The sequence below is a fragment of the Ambystoma mexicanum genome, chromosome 3q (genome assembly GCF_040938575.1).
Source record: "Ambystoma mexicanum isolate Mex_15411 chromosome 3q, UKY_AmexF1_1, whole genome shotgun sequence".
Lineage (NCBI taxonomy): Eukaryota > Metazoa > Chordata > Amphibia > Caudata > Ambystomatidae > Ambystoma > Ambystoma mexicanum.
Genome location: NC_090926.1, coordinates 578,771,291 through 578,790,516, shown reverse-complemented (window position 1 = coordinate 578,790,516; position 19,226 = coordinate 578,771,291). Strand labels below are relative to the sequence as shown.

Sequence of the window (19,226 nt, the reverse complement as noted above, 5' to 3'; positions counted from 1 at the left end):
CTCGGTCCACACGTTGGGCCGCCCGCTCCGTGTACTCTCTCGGTCTTTGGCTCGACAATCTCCTCGTCTGCGACCAGCAACTTGATGATATCATGAATTGTCTTCCTAAGATCCCCTTCCGTTTCGCCATCATGCTCCGGGATGCCAAAAAAGCAGAGGTTATTGTTCCGCTCACCTGGTTCCCACAGGGGTGTCGAGCGGAACTGGACAGCCACGGTCTCCACCAACGTGATGCGTAGTGCAGAGATGACTGACTGGACTGGCCCACCTAGCTTCGTCTGCTTGACCCGTAGAAGTAGTCTCCTAAAGGCGGAGAAAGGGAATTAGCCACCCGTGGATTTGAGTAATAGCCCCTCACTGCGTCCCCATTTATCACCTCTGATATTCCCGTTCACAAAGCTCACCTTATAGTTTTGAATGATGAGCTCTCCATCCTGCGAGGAACGCAGGGGCGCGTTGATGGCCAGTTACTTCATTGGCTTGAGGATATTGAAAGAGTTCTAGACAAATCTTGGCTCCAAACCTCCTGGCGAAGGACCGTAAGTATATAGTTCTTAAGAGTTCAAAAATGTCTGAATAATCACTCTTGTCCAATTCCTTTGTTTATCTTGCAGCTTAGACCCAAAAGAAGATCGTCTTGTGGCAGCTAAAAGCGTTCAGGTAAGAGTCTGTGTTATCCCACACAGTCCGTTAAATGATGCCAAGGTTTAACTCGCTACTTTCTCTTTTCTTACAGGTGCGGCGTAAGAAGATTTGGCGTGCTGGTGAATAATACATCTGGCGGTAAAATCAGGTAAGTATCTGGTGGCAAAGAGATTGTCCTTGTTTGTTCCCTCGGCTCACCTTGTTGTTTTCTTGTCCCCTTAGGTGCTGGAATGCGGCAACATATTGATGGAGACAGCGCCGGATCGTAGAGATGCTGCGAGGAACGGTGAGTATGGCGCGGCGCTGCTGCTGGCGATGCGTTTAAAATAAAGTCTGTTTCTGGTTCAAAGGTGCGATGAATCCGGAATCTGGTAAGAAACCCCATAATGTTCTTGTTCTAACCTTTCTTCTTCTTTCCCTTCTTTCTAGGCGTTCTGGCCTCGAGGCGGGCGTGGCAAGATGCTGGATGCTGACTGCAGGCACGGTGAGCGTTACGCTGCAGGATGCAGAATAACGCGAAGTGTGTGCTGCTCTTCGGGTGTGGTTTAAATAGCCTCCAAAGTAGTCCCAGGTAAGTATTCCTCCACAACCACAACCGAGTAACAAAATAGTCCCTAAGGTAAAGTAGTCCCTTCCAAGCCTCACATGGGCTTGGATCTCTTGCAGCATGGTCTGCATCGGGTAAGTTTTAACATATGAGCCTGGCGCCTATGGCGCCAGGACTGATGCCCCATATGAGCCTGACGCCATAGACGCCAGGACTGTACCGATATAGCCCCTAACAGGGGTTGCTGGGCTTTCTCTGGGTAACATGGTGCCTGCTTCCGGGGTTGATGGACTTGGTCTGGATGCCCGGCGGTAGGCATCATGGCAGTTATTACGTGTCTCGCGATTTTCCAAGTCATCCATTTTGAGTCTAAACTCTTCTTCCCTCCGCTCTATTTCAGCTATCTGAAGGTCCATTTGGGTTTCAAGAGTGTCTATGGTGGCTTGATTATGCTCTACTCCTCCAAGCCTCTCCTCAAACTTGTCAATGCGCTGTGTGATCTTATCAATCTTTCCGCCTATGTTGGCCCCCATGTTCTTTATTTCCTTGAGGAGGGCGGCGATGTCTCCTTTGGTAGCGGCCAGGTCTGTCCCAGATGTCTCCATGTGTAGGATATCAGTGTTCCCAATAGGGGAAGGGAACTGAGAGTATGCGAACTTGGCTACCTTTGATTTTACGTCCATATACACAGAGATGGGCCCTTCTTAATTCACTTTTATTGTACTCTTTCGTGGCACGAGAAGTTGTAACACACCTTATGACAGGGGTTGAGCAGGGGCTGTGAGTTTCCAATTGTAAGAAAGTGGCAGGCAGAACCTATTAGTGTCTCCTAGGGGTGTTGACGGGGGATGCTCAAATTACTTTTAAAGGTCAGGCTCTATGAGGGATCCCTGTTTCCGTTGAAAGCGAACAGTACATCTCGTCGGCCAGGGGAGGTCACATGCCCCAGTTCCGGGGGCCCAACCCTACCAGGGAGAAGAGGTGTCAATCTCATGCGTGGGTGGGAAGCATTGTCTCAATAGGGCCCTGGTGGGATCTCAATGTGGAAGCAGCCGTGTCTTTAACAGGTATCAATTTATACAATACTTAAGGAGATCTGCTCAATCCGCCTGTGGCCCTACATGAGCGGAGGGCTCACCTCGGGGGGGGGGGGGCACCCTCTCTGATCTAAGTGTTTGCGTGCTGTTCTTCGCGTAGACCTCTGTTCACCCAGTATGCCTTGGAGGGTGAAACTCCTCTACCTAGAGTTACTGTGGTTATGCCGGTCAAAGAGGGCTGACGTCAGATGATTCCAAGATGGTTCCAGGAATAAGTATCAAAAACAAAGGTTAATTTGTGTCGTTAGCCGGTTTGTGTTGGTACAGCTCATTTCCCAGTTCCCAGGTTCGATGTGCGCACTCTAAGCAGTAGTAAACAAGAAGTTGTGTGCTCCAGAGTCCTAAATTGTGGTAGGAGCTGATATGAGGGGTGCACTGTATTTGGCCATCAAAACTGGTCCAGGGCAAGGGGTTTATGTGCGTGTGCTTCTGGCGGTTTATCTCGAAGTTTTACCCCAATGTCTCGGGTTCTCCATGTCCCCCTCTTTCCCAGATGGCCATCAGAGCATTTTCGTTGGGAGGAGACGTGCTATACTAAGCACAATGCGTGGGGGACAGCCCCTGACATCTGAGCCTCTCCCTGTGCCCTGTGCCCAGTGCACTGACGACTCGTATCCGGGATGGCGTAGCACGTTGCAATTATGAGTTCCAACATGCTCTACGTTTGGTCTCATGCAAAATAAGGGGTCCAGCCACCTGTTGTGCGGGTGTGCAATGAGGTGTTCATGCACACTACGTGGGCCGCTCCAGTTTTTCCTGCCTGGCCTCCCCCTCCTCGGGTTCCGTCGGCTCCGGGCGTGCAAACTCAGATGCACCATTCTCGGGTGCGTTTGGAAGGAGCAGCCCGCTTAGACAATGGAGGTGGGGGAGGGGGGCGATCGTTGTCTGGGCTGCGCTGCACAGTCCTACCTTGCCCCGTTGAGCCTGGGTCAGGCGCTGCATTGCCGTGGAGCAGTCGTCTCCAAGGAAAATCCTCTTGTGCGGGGTGCGAAATGGTCCCGGGTCCCTCGTTGTGACTGGAGCTGATAGTGCGTGCCAAGTCAGGATCCCATGGAGGCAAAGGGCATTGGTGCGAACGCCGTTGGTGCAAGCGTCGTTCTATGGGCGGGCAAGGGCTGCCGCTTCAGTAGGGCTGCAAGTCCAGAGAGACCTTCTACCGATGCCCTAGCCCCTTCAAACGGCTACGGAGAGGCGCGGAACATGCCCGGATGACAGGAGAGAACGGGACCCGTGTGCGTTGCTGATAATCGTTGGGCGTTCATTAGCTCTCTGCAACACCGTCCATGCTGCTGTGATTCGTCAGTATGTGCTTCAAGTTAAACCACAGGTTGGTGATCGAAAGGCCCAGGCAACTAGGGCGTGCAGCACTCGTGCCTCGTGTCAAGGGGATTTGCACGTAGCGGAATATCCCTTTCCATAGCTGGTTCGGCAGGTTCCTGCTTCAGCTCGACAGCAGCTTGCAGCACCCTGTGTCGTGTCAGAGCCGTAGCCCCATGATTTGCTGCACAGCGAATGCCCTCGAGATTATCAGGGTCTTTGCTCAGTGATTTCGTGTCTGATTTTTGTCGGATTTTCTCCCAGCAGATCGGTTTTGGTGTCTGCCATCCGTTTCTCCCGGTTCCTTTCTGGGGGGGGGGGGGTCCCTGTGGTGGGGGGCTCAGTCCACTTTAAGGGACCACAGAACGGAGCTCACGTGGAGGGGATATACATCCGTGCGCCCCCTGGTGGCCAGTCCACTTTCATCTTTTTAACATCTGGAAAGTTAGACCTCTTCTTCTTACCTTCAGTGCTACGAAGCTTCTAATTTCTTCTTTAATTTTCTCTCTATTATTCTACTGTTCTTCTTTTTGGTCTTCCCGCCTCCTGTCTAGATCACCTTGAATCTATTTTCAATTCCTCTATCCAGCTCTTGTATTCCCTACCTATTTGTGACTCCATTATCACTTCCTTGGCCTCGCTCCAATGCTACCTTTTCCCTCTCAGCTTAAATTCAATTTTCTCTGCATCATATTTAAATCACTTTATGGACTTGCTCTTATCTACCTTGCCTCTCTTGTTTCCTTCTATGTCCACTCCCGTACTCTTTGTTTCCAAACCCACTTTCTTTTCACTGTTCCTCATCCCCCTTGTGCCTCCTCTCATTTCTGTTCTTTTTCTCTTATGGCTCCTCTTTACTGGAATGCTCTTCCTCTCTCTGGTCTATTCATTCTTACTCCACCTTCCATTCTGCCCTAAATACCTCCTTACTTCTGCCTTAATTGTACTGTGAGTTCTACTGTAATCTATATTATTTTATTGTATACACCTGCTCATTTCTATTGTACTGTAAAATTGGTTTTGTACAGCGCTATATAAATATCAAAGAAATACAAAACAAAATACAAAAATAGTCATCTCACTCACGGTTGATTTACAATTTTATTTGTTATTACGTTTGTGAAATAAAGACACATTTTTCAATGCGTGCAAGGAATGCTCTAGCTTCTTGACTGAGTTTCCTTGAATTCCTGTAACTAAAGCTTCAACAAAAATGTCTTTGGAATGGAGCATTGCCAACATGGTCGTGTACTCTTTTAAGGTAGCCAGCAAGATGGTTAAAGCTGACTTAGTAGCCATGTCAATACCAACCCTTCCTTCAAGCTTTTCTGATCTTTTTGTTTACCTTGGCAGCTTCTCCTATTGGCGATCCGAACTAGCAGTGAAACCCCTTCATTTGAACTGTCCGAAGAAGTTGAACTTCCTAGAGGGGTTCTCGCTTTCATGGAGCTAGCAAACATAGGTTCCTCAGTCGGCTCCCTGTTCCGATTGTTGCCAAATACGTCCTTTCTACCTCCATCAGATTTGATCGATGAGCTTCGTTTAGTCAATTTTGCTGATCAAACAAATTTATAGGTACTGACTTTATGCTTTGGCGTGGAACCTGTGGCGATGTTTGTCTTCCTTATGTCTTTGCCTTCTTTTGAAACGGTCGCACTTCCATTTGAGATAGTCTGCCTGCAGACTTTAATAGGGCTCTTCAAAGTGCTCTTAGTAGACTCCGTTTTATATGTGATCAAAGCAATTTCGTCCTCTAGTGATGCTGCTATTTAACATCTGTCTTGACTTTGAATGGCCTGGACACTGACCATCATGGACCACTGTTACAATCCGCAAATGTGGAAACATTATGGATGTCTTGTTAAGTGCCGTCAGCACAGATCATGAAGGCATTGATGGGTCGGCAAAAAATACAGATTCCAAATGCTGTGTTGATTCCAGCAATTCAAGATTAGGTAGTTTGCTCTCCCCAGTTTTTTCAAGCGCACTCTTTAACGGAGTTACCTTTATTGTTTCTTCACTGTTCTTACCTGATGCAATGTTTTTGCGTACGGCCCCATTATAAAAGAAGCGTTTCTTACGTAAGTCATCAGTAGCGCTGGTGGAGCTAGACAAGGCCTTTGTTGGAGGCAGAGGTTCTAATATTTATTGAGCCTCTGGAGACTTAACCGGAGGTTGCAAGGACTGTTTTACTCTTATCAACTTCTTGTCTTTGTCCCATTCAAAATCCCCTTCTGAACCATACAATGTCTTATTCGGCACATCCAATGCTTATTCGTCGGAGCGCACAGTCAAGATAGCCACAGTGTCTGTCTCGTTTAAAGTTGCCGGTAAAGCACTGCTCAGAGTAGGACTGTGTAGGCTCTCCTCCTCTCCCTCTCCTTCCTTCATTAAGGGAGTCAAAGCCACAGCCAATCCCGGATCTGCATACTGGTAACCAGAGCTCCCCCATCCTGGATCATCAAAGGGGCATGCAGACACTCTCGGGACACTCGTGCTTCCCACAGCTACTAGGTCTTTGGTGTGCTTGGACCCAATAACACGCTCTCCGTGTTGACAGGGACGCATGGGTCAATTGGGCCCATAGCTGTGTCCAATTCAAGAGCCCACTCAGCACATCTAATAAAAGACACAGTTTTTTAAAACTGTAAAGAGTCGCTGTACAGTCTAGACGTACTTCTAATACGGGGAGCATATAGGTTGTCCATTTTCTCTTCAAGGCGTAGGCGAAGTTGTACGGAGTTGCACTCGGTGATGCTCAATGGTTTCTGGCACTTACATAGGTTGTACACTCCGGTCCCACTGGAGACCACAAACATCACACACTCCACGTGCTTCGTGCGGGAGAAGGCTTTTTAAAGTATCCGCTCCTTCGGTGTACAAACCTTTTATGGACCTGAGTTCGACCTCGTGGATAGGAGACTACTGTGGAAATCTCTATGTGACATAGGAGTACCAGGCCCTTTAATCCGGATGCTAGAGTCACTCCACTAGAAAACAGGGGACTGTGTACGTTACGGCCTGGCTGGTGAACTGATTGTTTAGCAGTAAGAAAAGGGGTTCATCAAGAATGTGTCCTTACACCCATCCTTTTTAATTTATATGTTAACACTCCATCCTCTTATCTAGAGTACCTTACTAATATTGATGGACTGCGATTCCTCAATTATGCCTCAGTTATGCCGATGACGCTGTTCTCCTGGCAAAGCCTCCCAGATCGTTGTAGGCACTAATCACTGAGTATGACATTAGGGACCATGGTTTTCGGGTTAACAGCAATAAGTGTTTCACAATGTACGTCTCTAGGAACATCTAAATGTTACCCGCCGATGTTTTTAGGGGGAAAGCAGTTGAATGCTGTTCCTCTTTTGACACTCGGGTATAAGGTTTGATAGTAGAGTGGGATGACCATATCATAAATCTTAGTGTCAGGATGAGTCAAACTAGAGTGGGCATCTTCCGATTAGCAAGGAATGTATGTCACTCATCTGTAAAACACATGATTAAGGTATTTGAGGGGAATGCCATATCCACAAGCACTTTTGTTGTGTGAAATATGGTGGTACACAAGGTACCCCTGTTTACAGAAGTTAGAGAATGCATTTCTGGGAAGGCTGCCTATGGTGATTTCTCCCTTCAGCACCTCTGCATTACATGTAGCCAGGCATGATCTACCTGGCTCATACCATTAATTTGAGACCCATCTTAATCTGGGTCTCACTATGGGCAGGCACTTGCATCCCTGGATAAAGCAAGTAGGCTGGTTAGCCCACATAATGTTCCTGCTAAATAAGCTCTCATGGGGACTTAAATTTGATCAGGAAAGATAAAAGGCCTCCCCAAGACGCTGGTCAAAGACAGAGCTATGCTACTTTTAGCTTCAATAAAGCAAAATGAAATTATTCCTAAACCCCAAGTTTTACTTTTAGCCGCTGTAAACAGACTTGCTGATTATCAGCGACTGGTGACTGTGCCCTTGAACAGAGCCCTCCTTTACGAAAACAAGATTGAACTAATTACCTGTTGGGGCAGTCATTAAGATCTGGAATAAAATAAGAGCAGGGACATAGATTACAGATGTATATGTGATGGTTCCAATCTCACTATCCTGGTATGGCTGTTATTTAATGATATCAGGGCAGAATTTATATTATAGATATTACAAGAGAGTGGGTTCAGGCCGTGCCAAGTGGCACTGCTGTTTTTGCTTACTTCAGTGAAGCTGTGGTACTATTTGCCCTTGCCTGTTTTTTTACAGAGAGCCTGACAGAGACGCATTATCTTATGAAAGTTGGGGAGGGTGGTGCTAAACCGACATAAAATAAGATCCGCTGTAAGTTGCAAAATTGAGGGTGCTTTTGAATGATGCAGATGTAATTTTACTATGTGTGGTTTTTGCTGTGTTTTTATGGATGTGTTTCAAACTTCTGATTTTATGAAAAGTGTTAAATATGATAGTTTTATGGATGTAACGATCCAAATTAACTTAAATTTGATTTGACTATACTGTTATACCAGCCCCATATCTCCTCTCGAGGTCTGCCTTGCTGCTCAGTCTATGCTTACTGTGATAGAATTTTCCTAGACTTAAGTGTCAAATAACCTGTTAATCAATTAGAGACATCTCAGGACCCTCTCAATAAACTGGTTCTGAAAATCCATATTATCATAGGGGATATGAAGTCTATGTATATGTTGTTGCTGAGAGTATTCCGTAAAGAAAGTTAAGCATAAATCTCACCTCCTGAGTCTTCAATAGAATCGGAAATCTGCAGTACTTAAAGTGTGCGGAATCTCCATTGATGCTATTGTACCAGCATGTATGTGTTGCGTAAAAGGGCATTGGAGAATTATTTCATTGTGAACACTGATTGGTGTAAGAAATCACATTCCCAGAGGGCTAGTGGTAACTCAACCTTTTTGTCTCTCCTGTGGCTCCTTATAGAAGTCGACTTGGGATGGTTGCTTTGTTTCTGAAGGTGGTCCGCACAGAGAGTCCGCGGGGGCTCTGGAAGGGAGCTGCCCCGGTAAGTAAAAATGTGTGTGTATGTATTTGCACACATACACGTTTGTTTTTGTTCCCTGCTCTCTTTATTTACATCACATTCATAAACCTAAGCATAGAAATCCTGTTTAAATTAGGGTTTATTTTACTCAGTTTGTACTTCGATTTGAAAAGCAACACCTAGCTAAATTCACATTTTTTTTCAAATCTTCATGATACTAATGGAACTATAGCTACTCAAATCCAAATCTGGCTTTGATCTCCATGGTTAAGTGGTAAGTAAGCATAGATGTTGTTTCACTTTTGTTGAAGGCTTAGGAAAGATCCTTCTCTGCCCGTTGCCTCCAGCCCTCTGGACACTGGTTTGTAAACTCCTACAACAGATGAACACATGTATCAGGAACGTAGTGAGCACTGACTTGGAGGCAGCTGTTGAATCCTTTGAAAGGAGGCGTGTGAGAGAATCTCAGAGACCAACCAACCCCTGAATGGAAACGGAGGCTTGTATTGTCTAAGGGAAACCCTCCAGGGGTAAAGAAAAACCTTTTTGTAACTCAGGATGATAGACCACAAGCAGAAATCCACAGGTGACGATGGACAGAGCCAACACAGTCCAGTTCTCGGGAGGCAAGGAGGAAGGATCAGGGAACGTCGTAGAAATTATGACAGGAATTCAAGCAAAAATGAGTGGAAGCTGGAGCCGAGAAGAGGCAAGGAGGAGGGAGGTACGTGAGAGAATGAGATAAGGAAACTGGGAGTACGAGACAAGCCGAAGTAAAGAGAAAAAGGGAAGGGAGAGCATGATGCAAGCAGACAGTGGCGGATCTCCAAGAAGAAGCAACACAGAGCGCTTAACGCCTGCGTTGCAGTTTTGCCAGGTCGGAAGGAAAAAATAAGCTGAATGCCTTTCCAAAACCAGCCCAAAACGAACTGACTCCCATCCAAATAAGCTGAAAAAACAAGCGTGCACCTAAAATGTTGTGGAAAGGTCTCAAAAGTAAGAAACATAACACAACAGCAAAAACATACATAGACGGGACACAGACATAGGGCCTCATTACGACCCAGGCGCTGGACCATGGTGCTATTAGCTGGGGGGGTACGGAGCATGCACCGGGAGCCTCGCGAGTGAAAAGGTTTCTACACGCCCGCACAGAGATAAGCAACACTCCACGGTGGGGCAACTAGTCAAAAAGTTCTCTGAATCGCAGCAGAAACACCCCACTTCCAACTGCTGACAGCGAAATCGCCCCAGAGCCCCTGCAAGGCCATAGCATTAGTTCTGGGCCATAAACTGTGCTGATCACTGCAGCTATCCCCGTGAATTGCACAGGTGTTCATCAGGAGGTCTGTGTACCCGAGGGACGTCGTCGATACATCCATAGATGTGACACAGAATTCCCCACCAACTCCTCTCAGATACAATAGAGGAAGCAGAGGCGAAACCAAAATTTGCAGTGTGTGCGCCTAATCGTGCGGCAAGGGATCCCCGGCAAGCCTGCCACAAACACACCCAGGAGACTCTTGGCTGGCTTTCCCGAGTCCGCCCTGTGTCGCATTCTCGGTGCTTCATCGCTCACTTTCATCGAGATCATGGGGAAAACTGACAGATCGCAGAGAAAATTGAACTTTGAGGGCTGCTCCTCCGTCAAAGCGTCCTCCTCCAACAGTAGATCACAATCACCCAACCCAAGTCCGCCCAACGAAGAAGAGGAGACGCAAGACTTCGACATCAGAGAAATTCTGTTAGACCTCAAGGCAGGGATAGGGAGCCTGGGGAGCAAACTAGACTCGCTTTCCTCCAAAGTAGACCAGCTCCAACATCAGTTGGATAAACATGCTGACGGGCTCGACACTGTCGAACAGAGGGTCTCTGACCTTGATGATGGGACATCGGCCTTAACCTCCAGGGTATCCCTACTGGAGGCGCAAATGAAGGCAGTGAGCGCCAAAAACGAAGACTTGGAAGGCCGTTCATAAGGATTGTCGGAATCAGAGAACACCAACCCATCCTAAAAATGGAGGAATACGTGGAGAAAATTTGCACGGACCTGTTTGGCTCAGAGATCCTTTCTAAGTGCTTTGTTGTCGAAAGAGCCCATAGGGTTCCTAATGCGAAACCCATTCCCGGAGCAAACCCCCGACCCATCATTGCGAAGCTACTCAATTATAAGGACCGAGACGCCATTCTCAGAGCAACCAGAGTCAAAGGAGAGCTCCAATACGAAGGTGATGAGATTCAGTTTTTCCCAGATTTCACCCAAGCCGTCCAGGCGCAAAGACGTACTTTCACAGGCGTGAAACGAAGATTACAAGAAAACCAGATCCAATATTCCATGCTTTTCCCGGCGAAACTTCACCTCTAGCACGAAGGCAAAACGCAGTTCTTCAACACTGCAGAAGAGATCAGTGATTATCTAGACCGCGCCGGCTGCCGGCCTGCTCCAAACAACCGTAACCCCCAGAGGGGAAATAGACCGAGGAGGGATCCACCATAAAAATCCACTTCGTAATTGTCGCAAAATGTAAGATGCCTCACCAACACTCATATAGCAGCTCTATCACCACGGACCGAAATTCGTAACGAAAGTTGGGAGCCAGCCCCCTCTTGGAGGGCCACCGGCGCCCCTAGCACTGCAATGTTGTCTGTTTTGTTTGTAAGGGACTGTTCTATGTGGGCCAGTTGGGGGTTGCCCACACAAGGGTGCGATTCCAGTTCAGCCGAGCCACTACCTACCCCTCACCCTTATTCCACAACAATCCCCTGTTTCCTCGTCACTCCAACACAAGCCGGGCCCTCCGGCCACCTCCAGATTACAAGAATCCAGTCAATTCCTCTAGTCCTGATGGATTGGAACTTAATTAACCTCCCAGATGGCAGGAATAACACTTAAAATCGCCACCTTGAACATCCGAGGGGGTAACCATCCAGCGAAGACTAGGAGAATCCTCCATTATCGCCGACGTCACAAGATCAACATTGCTATTTTACAAGAAACTCATCTCCTGCTTTCATCAGAACAACTTTGGGCTAAATCATGGGGTTGTCATAGGTATTTCTCATCATATTCGTCGTACGCTAGAGGTGTTGCAATTTTAATAGACAGGAAATCGAACTTTAGTCTCATTAACTCAGTAAAGGACTCAGAGGGAAGAGCCCTACTGGTGAGAGGGTTGATCTCAGGGAAAGAGGTTGCAATAGTGAACTCATACGCACCAAATACCGATGGTCCCAACAACTTTAACTGGGTAATGACTCAGCTGGGGAAGATCAATGCAGCAACCATTATTTGGGGAGCGGACCTTAACACGCCAATTGACCCCATTCTCGACAAGTCCCATAATTCAACAGGACATCCCTCCAAAGCCAGCGCCCAAGTCCGTGAGATTTGCCACGCGTTTGAGTTGTCCGACACATGGAGGCACCACAATCGAGAGGCAAGAGAGTACACCTTTCATTCTGCTGTTCACAATACTAGTTCCCGGATCGATTACATTCTGGCATCCACTCACTGCCCTTTTAACTAGGGGGAAAGTCAAATCTTACCACGGTCCTTCTCTGATCATTCAATGGTCACACTGGAAGCCACCCTTTCAGGCACCACAAACCCTGGGCTCCGATGGAGATTCAAGCCCAGAGCACTGAACGACACCGTCTTCGCGGATGAACTTTGCAAGGAAATAACATCCTTTATAGAAATAAATCAAGACTCTGCCGCCTCGGCCAGCACCATGTGGGAAACACTAAAATGTTACGTACGGGGAGTTTGCCTGGCCAAAGAAAATGGCATACTAAAACTGATCGGGAAAGACTTGGCCAGCAGTGAACAACGCTTGAAAGAACTAGAGATGAGAGCCTCCACTACCCAAGACCTACACGTTCAGGCCGAAATAAAGAAAGAACTGCTGAAGTTCAAGGAAATAGCTGAACGTGAAATAAAGTTCATGAGCCGCAAACACCAGGTCCGCCAATATGGGGGAAGGACAGAAACCAGGCGCCTTGTTAGCCCGTCTTCTATCAATAGACAAATCCCCGACCCAAGTGGAGTGTATTAAAGATGACCAAGGTCAACTAGTATATTCAGAGGAAAAAATTGCCAACGTATTTCGGGACGTCTATCAAGATCTTTATAATTCCAAAGGAGTTTCCGATCCAGAAACTATACAAAAGTTCCTCGATGACACAGAGTTGTACTGGGTTGAATCAGAGCTATGTGAACCCTTAAACGCTCCGATAACAGTAGAAGAAATCCTGGAGGCAATAAAATCCCTCCCAAATGCCAAAGCGCCTGGGCCCGATGGGCTCATCGGAGAGTTTTACAAGGCCCCTTCAACCATCCTAGCCCCTCTTCTGCTCCGAGTTTTTGAAGAATCTTCGCAGCATGGTTTCCTCCCCCCCACATCACGTGAAGCCAACGTAATGGTGCTGCACAAAGCCGGCAAACCCCCAGATGAATGTGCATCCTACAGGCCAATCTCCTTGATTAATCTGGACAATACAATTCTAGCCAGAATCCTCACTGCAAGGTTGCTTCCTCTTATGCCCGCACTTGTAATCGGAGATCAAGCGGGGTTTGTCCCGGGGCGAAGCACAACCTACGGGATCAGAAGACCGTTTGGTGTCATAGAGGCCCTAAATCCAACACAACGGGCTATAGCAGTCCTTCTCAACGCCGAGAAGGAGTTTGACTCTGTTGAATGGCCGTTTATGTTCGCAACACTTACACAAATGGGCCTAGGTAAATTCTTCATCAAATTAGTGTCCTTGCTATATAGTGCCCCCCGCTCATACTTTACTCTCGGAAACTCCAGGTCCTCAGGCATAACACTAGAACGCGGAACAAGACAGGGTTGCCCGCTCTCTGCCCTTATTTTTGCCCTCATTATGGAACCCCTGGCATTGAGGCTTTGCGCCAACCATCTGACACGAGGTCTTAAACTGGGTCCCCATAGATTAATTGTCTCCCTCTACGCTGACGACGTCATGTTATTTGTCAGCGACCCCCAGGCCAATCTTAACCCGGTAATGCGAGAAGTCATAAAATTTGGGCGAATGTCAGGTCTCAAAACCAACCATTCAAAATCCGTAATCTTTCCCCTGACCCTGACCACACTGAATTCGCAGACGATTACGGTCTTAAATGGGAAACCTCAAAGGTTCGCTATCTGGGTATTTATATGTCACGTAATCATCATGAGATATATAGAGATAACTATGTCTGTGCACTAAATTCCTTGCAGGAACGAATTCATAGGTGGAAAACTCTACCTCCTAACGATATGGGGAAGGGTGGTCAGTCATATTTTAGAATGCAATAATTTAGAAAGTCAAAATGTCGAAAAATTATTTTAGAAAAAAATGATGTCGAAAACCAATAATGTCGAATTATTTCTGCATTTTTCGAATTAAAAAAAAAAAATATATATATATATTAATAATTAAAATGTGTTGAGTATGAGGGGTGAGAGGGTGGTGGGGGGGTGGCCGGGGGGTGTTGGGTGAGGGGGGCTGGGGGGTGAACCCCCCCCTAGTAAATGATACTCTTCTTGTATATTTATTTATTGATAGTGCTAATTGACATTTTTTTCGACATTTTTTTTTCTAAAAATTGACTCTTTTAATTATATGAATAGGTTTTCGATATTATTGTTTTCTACATTTTTTTTTCTACATTTTTGTAAGTCGACATTGTTTTTTCTACATTATGACTATAAACCATGGGGAAGAACCTCCTTAACGAAAATGGTCGTCCTACCCAAACTTCTCCATTTGTTCACGAGCATTCCGCTACTTGTCCCCAGATCCTTCTTCCAAAAAGTCAGGAGTCTAATCCTAGAATTGTTGTGGGCTGGGAAACCAGCACACGTAGCGTACAACACATTAACGTTGCCAGTGTCGAATGGGGGACTTGCGCTCCCAGATATCGAAAAGTACTATTGGGCAGCCCCTGCCCAATTTCTCAGTCACTGGTATACGGTCCACTTTGTTCGGCCCCACGTGCAGGTGGAACGTGCCTTAGCCTCCCCCAACCTCCTGAGGGCCATCATTATCAGCCATATTTCGGTCCCACACAACACGCTAAACACGGTCCTATCCACCTATGCAATTTTGCAATTTGGAAAAAAAAATAGCCAATAAATACGGGGTGACAATAAGATTTTCCCCATTATTACCCATTAGATTTGTTCCTGGAATCCCCATTACTAATGAGAAAGTGTTCCTTATATGGACAGACAAAGTTAACATTCACTCCTTTGGTGACCTCTTTCCCGGGGGCACCTTTCTGACTCCACAAATGGCCAAAGATAGAGGCAGTAACTCCTCGTTAGATGTGTTCATCTACTTTAGACTACGTCACACCCTTCAAAAGCTGTTTCTGCACTTTCCCGATCAACCCCCCCACATGGGATTTATTACACAATATGATTCAAGCGCAGGGGGAGGGACGATTAGTTTCGTTATTATATAAATCCCTCATAGTAGGCAGTGTAACTCCCAAACCCAAAGCGCAGCAAAAATGGGAATCAGCCTTCAGGAATCGATGGAGGTGCCTATGTATGGCGATCATATTGAAAAACCAAAAATAAAGTTTTTTTAAAAAGTACAGCAGCGCCACGAGAATGAGAGGGAGCAAAGATGCAAATGCGGAGAAGAGACAGCATCTGCGATACCCCGCAGTAAGTAGAGACCCCGGGACTGAAACCTTCCAACAGCGCTTACCACCGTGAAAGAAGGTAACCGGACGAACGGCAGGTGTGTGAAGACTCGAGGGAATCAATGTGTTGTACAGACAACTCGTCACAGTCGAAGACATGAAATAGATTTAACTTTGAAAGCAAATTGATAAAAAGATTGTAAAGCAAGGGAACATCCTTATAAAACACAGTTAACTCATCATAGTAGAAAATATGGAACAGAGTTAACCAAGGGGGAACATTGATGAAAAACTGAAAAGAAAGAGGACGAACCAGTGAAACAAAATACTATGGGGAAAGGAGGAAAACAAAGCGCTATCCTGCACAAGAACAAACTTGTATTAAGGAGAGAGAAAGACAGGGCTCTGATCCCACAGACATACACCAGCTATAAACCAGAGTTACCCAAGAAAACTATATTCCCTCAGAAGGGAACAAGCTGGTCTATTACCAAAAATGTAAACCAACTAAGAGAGCCAAAGGGGATTCAAAAGTGCAACATCCCACTTAGGGAATTAAAGAGACTAATACAAGAAGTCACGAGAGACTATTTGTAAATTGTATATTAAAGACTGGTAGTAGCAGTACCCTCAGGAGAAGGGAGTCCTTCTCCTGACATAAGTTAGTTGTCTCTTAGTGGTAGGGCCAGTTAGGGTAATTCTGGACAGCTGATCTGTTTCTTTGGACATTCACGACTGACAAAATGGGCACCTTGTTTATTAATATAGGTAGGGGCCACCCATACACCTAGGGAAAGTTAGGCCTTTTACTTTAATAAAGAAGAGTATTTCATGTCCTCTGAGAATCTGTGTCCTTCTGACTCGTCACTGAAGGTATCCGGCTTAGGGAAAAGCTAAGGACATCTCTTGGCCACACACTGACTCACCTGTGTCCGCAACATTGAGGACCACTGCCTGAAACAAGGGTAATGATTGATGACACCCACTGTTCATGTGCCTGTTGGCTCAGCCTGACACCTGACACCCATAGGGGCACCTCCTGAAGAATTGCAGTAGTATCAGAGCTACCACAGGTGCCTCTTCAAATCTGCAGTGTCAGTGGCCTTGCTGCAGACGTGCTATCTGTCGCAGTCCCTTGCCATCACAGTGACCTTTTTCAGCGCCAGAGTGTCTGGACGAGCTACAACCCTTTGCAGCATGAACAAAAACATAAGACAATGCAAACCCACACTAACATCTGCTGTAAAATTAAGAAAACATTCACAATACAAATTCAATCCGACCAAAAAGCAAAAAAACAAAGTCTGAGTCCCATAGCTAAAGTCCAAGGGTCCCTCCAGCCCACTAAAGGCTTATACGCTGCTGAGAATAAACACTGATATGGACACTTACTGGCAAGACTTATTTCCATGCCCTCGGGTTCAATACAGTCAAGGGTGCTTCCTAAACATATGATTGCTTACATTAACAGATGATACTTGCAGGGCTGCAATAACGCTTAACGTGGCCATGTCGGTTCCTAGCCCTCATATGTCCATTATATGTGATAAATGGCCAACCACTGATTCTACTGCTTGGGGATTTGTAGTGTGGGTAAATTGTCCTGTTCTATCTTAAAAAACAATTGAGGATAAGAGTTGAAATACATTGCACTGGAATTGGATGGCCTGTTCCTGAGAATGGACACTCCTGAGTCTCATGTAAAGAAAGGGTGCCCGACATCCTCCTCTGCACCATCTTCAAAAAAAGATTCCCAGTACAAGGGGAGTATACAAATGAATGCAGTGGGGAAGTTTGTTGAAAAGACTAGCGTCACTAGGAATTGGTTTGACATCTCTTGGATCTACCACAAGGCAAAAGACGGGATCTACTCAAGCTAGTGAATGAGGGCTCAGCACGACTAGGGATGTTCCTGAGCTTTTGGCTAATAACCACTATCATCATTATTATATTAGGGATGCTCTTAATTTCATCTCAAAACACTGAGGAGGGGATGCACAAAGAAATGTAGGCCTGTCGTTCTCATGGACTTCCTTGTATGCGAAACACAGATAAAGAGGTAACGATTTTAAAGCTGGAGGGTGAATCTTTGAAATCTATAGGTTTGCAACATAAGGGGGAACATATAAGCCATTGTACTGTACCTCTGGCAAGAGGTTTTTTCCCCCGCTTCGTCAAGGGCCTTATGGGCAACAACAGAAGCACATCAGCACTATCTTCCAAAACATTGCATTCAACAGAGGTAAGAGGTGGGAAACCACAACAGAGTGTCAACTGAAAATCCCATGCAGTCCTACAGCAATGGCTTCTTGCATGTTTCCCCTGCTTCAGAGTAGCCACTCATTTTCCATCATGGCAAGATATCTCAAACTACAATGTGCTCACAGTATTGGGTGGTTTCCTTGTTGTATGGTTCTGCTCTTCGTATTGTCAGTGCTCGACTCCCAGGATGTACTTAGCCCAGGAGTTTCAAGTGCTGCTACAAATAGCAATAGAAGTGTGCCCAGGTCACAGTGGGGGTTACATATTAATATCCTTTATTTCTTTTTTGAGAAAAGGGGCACCAACTAATTTAGGACCATTTTTAGGCCTCAAAATGACAGATCGGTAATAAACTTTAGAATACTGCCGTCACACCAATTTTTACCATACTTTTCCCAGAATGTATGGATTTTTTCCACAGACCAGTATGATATATATTTACACCTGCTACCAGCTGGAAAACATTTTTGTGTAGTGCCGCCGTAAAGCCTAGCAATGCAGTCGTCCTGTTTGGCCTGCAATTAGCATGATCTTTTTTTCTAAATGCTTGCACATGGTGGCAGTCAGTGGCAGGAAATACCAGGACAATCCTGGTCTATCCATACCTGAGTGGTCTGGTTGAAAAATCAAACTCTGAATGCTCAGCAAGATTTTCCCACTACACCTCAAGTGTTTGTCAGTGGACCTACAAATACAACTGCTCAAATTCATTTTCGTGTCCAACCTAGACAATCGACATCCTAGCACACCTGCCTTGCACACAAGAGATGCAAAAGTAGGGTCCTTGGAGGAAATATTCTTTTTCAAGCGCCAACATCTGAAAATGGTTTAGCAACCATCTGCCAGACTGAATTAGTCCCTGTTGGGGTGATGGCACAGGAGAATAGCTCAGGGGCAACATGCTATCCTTGGAAGCAAGACGACGCAGAGCAACACAGGTTTGATCTTAGGGTCCGCGCTTAGAAACCGCTGGGTATTAAGCGCGTTATAAATAACCAATTACAATTCAATTTACTATTACAAGACAATGGCCTATGAACGTTTCCACTTGAGGCCGTTCAAAAAAGCTTTAAGGACTGGTCATAGAATACAGACAGTTGCGCAACAGGCTGGCACACAAATGATGTAGCCAGACAAATGAAAGGTTTGATTTTTACTTAAATTTATAAATCAAGTGAACAGGGTTTTTCAGGGATCCAAGGAACTAACAAGCCCCATTCAGTCTCCCTGTATTAACTTGTTTTACACCGTAACTTGCAGAGTCTTTTACATGCAAGACTCCTCAACAGAGGATCAAAGGGATTAGTAATGGGTACCAGACTATCTTCTCTGGATGGTGCAAAGTTTTTCCAAGGTACCAAATAATTGATCTGTGTAGCATCTCCTGATTTCAACAGTGTCTTTGGTCACTTGGGTGGTAGCAAACTAAAGTTTCCACAGTGCGCTTTACTTGAAATATCTCTGTAGTCCCTTCAATTGCAGCACAATGAAATTCACTTTTATGCAAATGTCATTATAGTCACTTATGAGGCACCAGACAATGCAGTTACTTGAAATGTCTCTGTAGTTGCTGTGTGGAAGCTGTCTAAGATCTACTTGTCTTAAATGTCCCCTACCACCAGGCCTGCTCTGCTTTAGGTTTTCTGTGCTCTTCCACACAAGTGAATCAGAAGTTGATAATTTCATAAACTGTTGTG

The 19,226-nt window shown here is 45.9% G+C and overlaps 1 protein-coding gene across 1 annotated transcript in view; it reads left to right on the top strand.

Annotated features, from left to right (window-relative positions):
• SLC25A38 (solute carrier family 25 member 38) overlaps positions 1–19,226 on the top strand; it is a 547,641-nt gene that overhangs the window by 219,833 nt on the left and 308,582 nt on the right. Inside the window, exon 3 of the mRNA XM_069654371.1 lies at positions 8,552–8,633. Coding sequence (XP_069510472.1) covers positions 8,552–8,633 — 82 coding nt within the window. The remainder of the gene's footprint in view (positions 1–8,551; positions 8,634–19,226) is intronic.